This window comes from Colobus angolensis, unplaced genomic scaffold (genome assembly GCF_000951035.1).
Source record: "Colobus angolensis palliatus isolate OR3802 unplaced genomic scaffold, Cang.pa_1.0 Scaffold335, whole genome shotgun sequence".
NCBI lineage: Eukaryota > Metazoa > Chordata > Mammalia > Primates > Cercopithecidae > Colobus > Colobus angolensis.
In genome coordinates, this window is record NW_012116655.1 from 74,515 (window position 1) to 79,353 (window position 4,839).

A 4,839-nucleotide genomic window follows, 5' to 3' on the forward strand; every position below is an offset into this window, starting at 1 on the left:
GAGGTTTCACCATGTTGGTCAGGCTGGTCTTGAACTCCTGACCTCGTGATCTGTATGCCTCGGCCTCCCAAAGTGCTAGGATTACAGGCGTGAGCCACAGTGCCCAGCTGATTTTTTTTTTTTTAATGAATAGGGGAAATGTGACATAAGTCCTTTATTTTCTCTACTTTTGGAAGTTTTTCCAGGGGTGGGGCAAGAATGGTGTGGGGGATCGTAGTGGAGAGATGCCCAGCAACTCTCCCGAGGTGCTGGGTGAGGCATGTGCACTTCCTTCTCTTGGTTGGGGCTGGTGCTATGTTTTGAAGAAGCTCCTGTGGCTGACACTCATCTAGTCTAGGATGTTGCCATATTCCAGGTTGTCCAGTTCGCTCTGCATGTGGTCGACGTACTGATTGATCTCCTTCACGCGCTTGCGGTTCCTCATGATCTCATCCTTGTGAATCTGAGGAGGGAAACCAAAGCCCGATTCCTTACATCAGATCATTGGTTAATATCTTTCACTGAGTCCAGTTTGAGGGAAGGGGAAAATAGTTCCTTGAGATCTGCAAACCTCCTCATTTGCTTCGGTGCCTCCCCAGGTTCTGCTGATCTCTGTGTATTTGAAGTAGGAGTTAGGAAAATGATGAAGCCCATGGGTTTTAAAGTCTCTGGGCAACCTTGTCTTCAGTGTGGAGTTCTATAATCCTTAATTTTATTTCTTCTTTCATTTCATTCCTTAATGAGAATTCTATCCACTACCTAGGGAGGATTTCCATGTCAGCTAGAAAAATTTGTCCAACCTGCTAGGATGGCTTGGCATTGACTCACCTTGTCTACTAAACGTGTACACCAGGAGTTGATTCTGGTCACCAGCTCACCTTCTCGATTGTCAATCTTCAGGAGGTGGATGTCGTGCGATGCCCCGACAGCATTAACAATCGTATCTTTATTGACAAAAAGCTGGTGAGTGAAAAGAATCCAATGAGAACATGTGTGTCACACCCTGAACACAAAGAGAGCTGAATAGAAAAGGAGCATTTCGAAGTCCCCTGGCTGTGCAGGCCACACTCAGAGCAGAGCTCACCTTTGTATCAGCACACTCTGCCGATTCATCTGTGAATTCATGTGTGACAGCTGCCTCCCCAACCGCGCAGGGCAGGTGTTGAGGGGAAAGGACCAACCAGGGTGTTACTTTGCAGTCCCCGCTGGAAGCATGTTTCCTCCAGGGTGAAGGCAGATGGCTGCCCAGGGGGCACCTCACCCAGGACATCTGTTCTCACAATGCTTCTCTCTCAGTTACTCTCAAGTCTGACTTGCCCAAAACCTCTGCCTGCTGGGTGGAAGCATGAGACTGGCTGAGGGTCTTGAGGCTGCCTTGAAGACAGCAGGCCCTATAAACTGATGGGTGTTCACCCCACAGTTGTCCCTCCACTGCCACTCATGTTAACAAAACCAAACCATGGATTCCATCTGGGGTCTCCTTCTGCCTTCTCTTGTTCCTGACTTTGCTGTCTTGTAAAAAGTTGTTAGAAACAACCACCCTCTAATAGGCCTCACTGGTTGCAGGTGTTGACACTGTGGCTGTTGTTGCCTGGGATGGTTGAAATACCCAGAGCAGGGCAAGGCCACTGAAGCACTCAGTAAGCAGTTGCTTCCACCTTGAAGCAGAGGCATTTGGTAAGGAAGAGCACGTGAATGCTCTGTATTGCAGGGAGGACTTGCAAGTGGAGTGTACGCTTTTTGTTCTTTCCTGTAGTGTAAGTTAACTTAATGATCTCTAAAACATGTTCTGTGGAATCTTAAGATGTTAATATTTCTACCAAAAATGTATTCTTTGGTCAAACACATTTGGGAAAGCCAGCACCCCCTAGGCCCCTCCTGAAGATTTGCAGAGCACAAAGTATTCCAGAGGCTCTACAAAGTCCTGTGGAAAATAAACCCTTTAAGCTTTGTCTCTCTTGGTTTTTCAACTTTTTTGGCCACAGACTTCAGCGTAATGCCTGTTAATGTCTTGTGGGATGCTGATTTTCCACAGAATCCCAGTGGGAAAAGCCAGTTTAGCTGATATGTGGAATGGGGTGTCTGGGGGACCAATTAGCACAGTCACAAAGGAGAAATGTCAAGAAATCATTAAGTTCTTTCCATGTGTGTACAAGGTCCCAGGCCAGGCTCTGGGAATGGTTCAAAGGTGTGTAAAGCCTGTTTTCGGTAAGCGTTGGCAGTGTGCTTAGAAATGAGTGTTCTGGTTATTTTAGAGATAACTACAACCACAGTGTCAACCCATCACGAAAAGGTTTTCATCCTTCATTCTAAAAAGTGGGTCATAGTAGAGCTTTTAGCCAGGCAGAGAAATCATCCCCCTCAGAGTCTGAATATGTAGAAAACAGCTGCAAAAGCTGTGAGAAGCAACAGAAACTGAAGTCTGCTTAGAAAGATACATGATTAGAATTGGTTATGAAAAACAGTGTGACATTTGTAAAATGCAAACAAAAGGAAACTGGGTTTAAGGTAATTATTTTGAGATGTAAGTTACAAGTTGTTTCTGGACTTTGGATGGCCTAGAGTGGTGGCTACTTCTATTTTCCCTCTTAGAATAGTTTTTATGGGTAGAATATTCCAGATCCCTCTCCAGTTTCTGCAAGTTGAAAGCCTAGGGTGGAGGCAGGGACTGTGCAAACAGGTATTCCTGAATCTTTTTTGAGCTGTTGCCCTGCTCTATGGTCCTTGTGGCTGTAAAGACACACTTCTTTCAAAGCAACTTCTTTGTTTAAACAGTGTTGGCATTGGCCAGGCGCAGTGGCTCATGCCTGTAATCCCAGCACTTTGGGAGGCTGAGGTGGGCAGATCACCTGAAGTCAGGAGTTCAAGACGAGCCTGGCCAATATGGTGAAACCCCATCTCTACTAAAAATACAAAAATTAGCTGGGTGTGATGGTGGGCACCTGTAATCCCAGCTACTTGGGAGGCTAAGGCAGGAGGATAACTTGAACCCAGGAGGCCAAGGTTGCAGTGAGCCAAGATCACACCCTTGCACTCCAGCCTGGGCAGCAAAAGTGAAACTCCACCTCAGAAAAAAAAAAATTGGCATTAAAAAAAAATTGACTAATAATTGTTCATATTGATGGGGTACATACTGATGTTTCCACACTTATCATATATAGTGATCAGACCAGGGTATTAGCATATCTGTCTCAAACATTTATCATTTCTTTGTGTTGAGAACATTCAATATCTTACTTCTAGCTATTTGAAACTATAATACATTATTGTCAACTATAGTCATCCTATAGTGGTGTAGAACATGAGAACTGGCCAGGCGCAGTGGCTCAAACCTGTAATCCCAGCACTTTGGGAGGCCGAGACGGGCGGATCACGAGGTCAGGAGATCGAGACCATCTTGGTTAACACGGTGAAATCCCGTCTCTACTAAAAAAATACAAAAAAAAAAAAACTAGCCAGGGGAGGTGGCGGGTGCCTGTAGTCCCAGCTACTCAGGAGGCTGAGGCAGGAGAATGGCCTGAACCCGGGAGGTGGAGCTTGCAGTGAGCTGAGATCCGGCCACTGCACTCCAGCCTGGGCGACAGAGCGAGACTCCGTCTCAAAAAAAAAAAAAAAAAGAACACTAGAACTTATTCCTCCTATCTAGCTGTAATTTGGTATATCCTTTAACAAATCTGTCCCTATTCCTTCATCCCCCTACCCTTCCCAGTCTCTAGAAGCCTCTCTTCTTCTTTTTACTTCTATGAGATCAACTTTTTTAGCTTCAGCATATGAGTGAGAATATGAGGTGTTTAACTTTCTGTTCCTGGCTTATTTCACTTAACATAATGTTCTCCAGTTCCATCCATGTTGCCATGAATGACATGATTTCATTCTTTTTTATGGCTGAATAGTATTCCATTGTGTATATGTACCACATTTTCTTTATCCAGTCATCTGTTGTTGGACACCTAGGTGGATTATGTATCTTGCTATTGCAAACAGTGCTGCAATAAACATGGGTTCAGATATCTTTGCAATATAGTGATTTCCTTTCCTTTGGATAAATGCTCAGTAGTGAGATTGCTGGATCATATGATAGTTCTGTTTGTAGTTTCTGAGGGCCCTCCACAGTGTTCTCCCTAGTGGCTGTCCTAGTTTACATTCTTACTAACAGTATATAAGAGTTCCTTTTTCTTTGGATCCTCACCAGCATTTGTTATTTTTTGTCCTTTTGATAATTATCATCCTAAATGGGGTGAGATGATGCCTCATTCTGGTTCTCATTTGCATTTCCCTGATAACTAGTGATGCTGAAGATTTTTAAATGTATTTGTTGGCCATTTGTATGTCTTCTTTTGAGAAACATCTGTTCAGATGTTTTTAATTGAATTGTTTGTTTTTTTGCTGTTGAGATGTTAGAGTTCCTTGTATATTCTGGATATTAATACCCTTGTCAGATAAGTAGTTTGCAAATATTCTCTCTCACTGTGTAGGGTGTCTTTTCACTCTGTTGTTTCATTTGCTGTGCAGAAGATTTATAGTTTGATATATTCCCATTTATTTATTTTTGCTTTTGTTGTCTGTGCTCTTGAGGTCTTATTCATAAATTTTTTTCCCAGTTCAATGTCCTAAAGCATTTCTCCTGTTTTCTTCTGGTCATTTTATAGTTTCAGGTCTTTTTTTTTCTTTCTTTCTTTCTTTTTTTTTTTTTTCCCTGAGACAAAGTCTGGCTCTATTGCTCAGGCTGGAGTGCAGTGGTGCAATTTCAGCTCACTACAACCTCCGTCTCCTGGGCTCAAGCCATCCTCCCACCTCAGCGTCCTGAGTAGCCAGGACTATAGGCACATACCACCATGCCCAGCTAATTTTTGTATTTTT

General features: G+C 43.5%; 1 protein-coding gene across 1 annotated transcript in view; it reads right to left on the reverse strand.

Moving 5' to 3' along the window:
• Nucleotides 1-125: 125 nt before the first annotated feature.
• Nucleotides 126-4,839, reverse strand: part of LRRC48 (leucine rich repeat containing 48) — a 47,837-nt gene continuing 43,123 nt past the window's right edge. Inside the window, exons 13-14 of the mRNA XM_011952132.1 lie at nt 808-939; nt 126-442 (exon numbers count right to left, since the gene is read on the reverse strand). Of these exons, the coding sequence (XP_011807522.1) occupies nt 329-442; nt 808-939 (246 nt within the window). The 3' untranslated portion in view covers nt 126-328. The remainder of the gene's footprint in view (nt 443-807; nt 940-4,839) is intronic.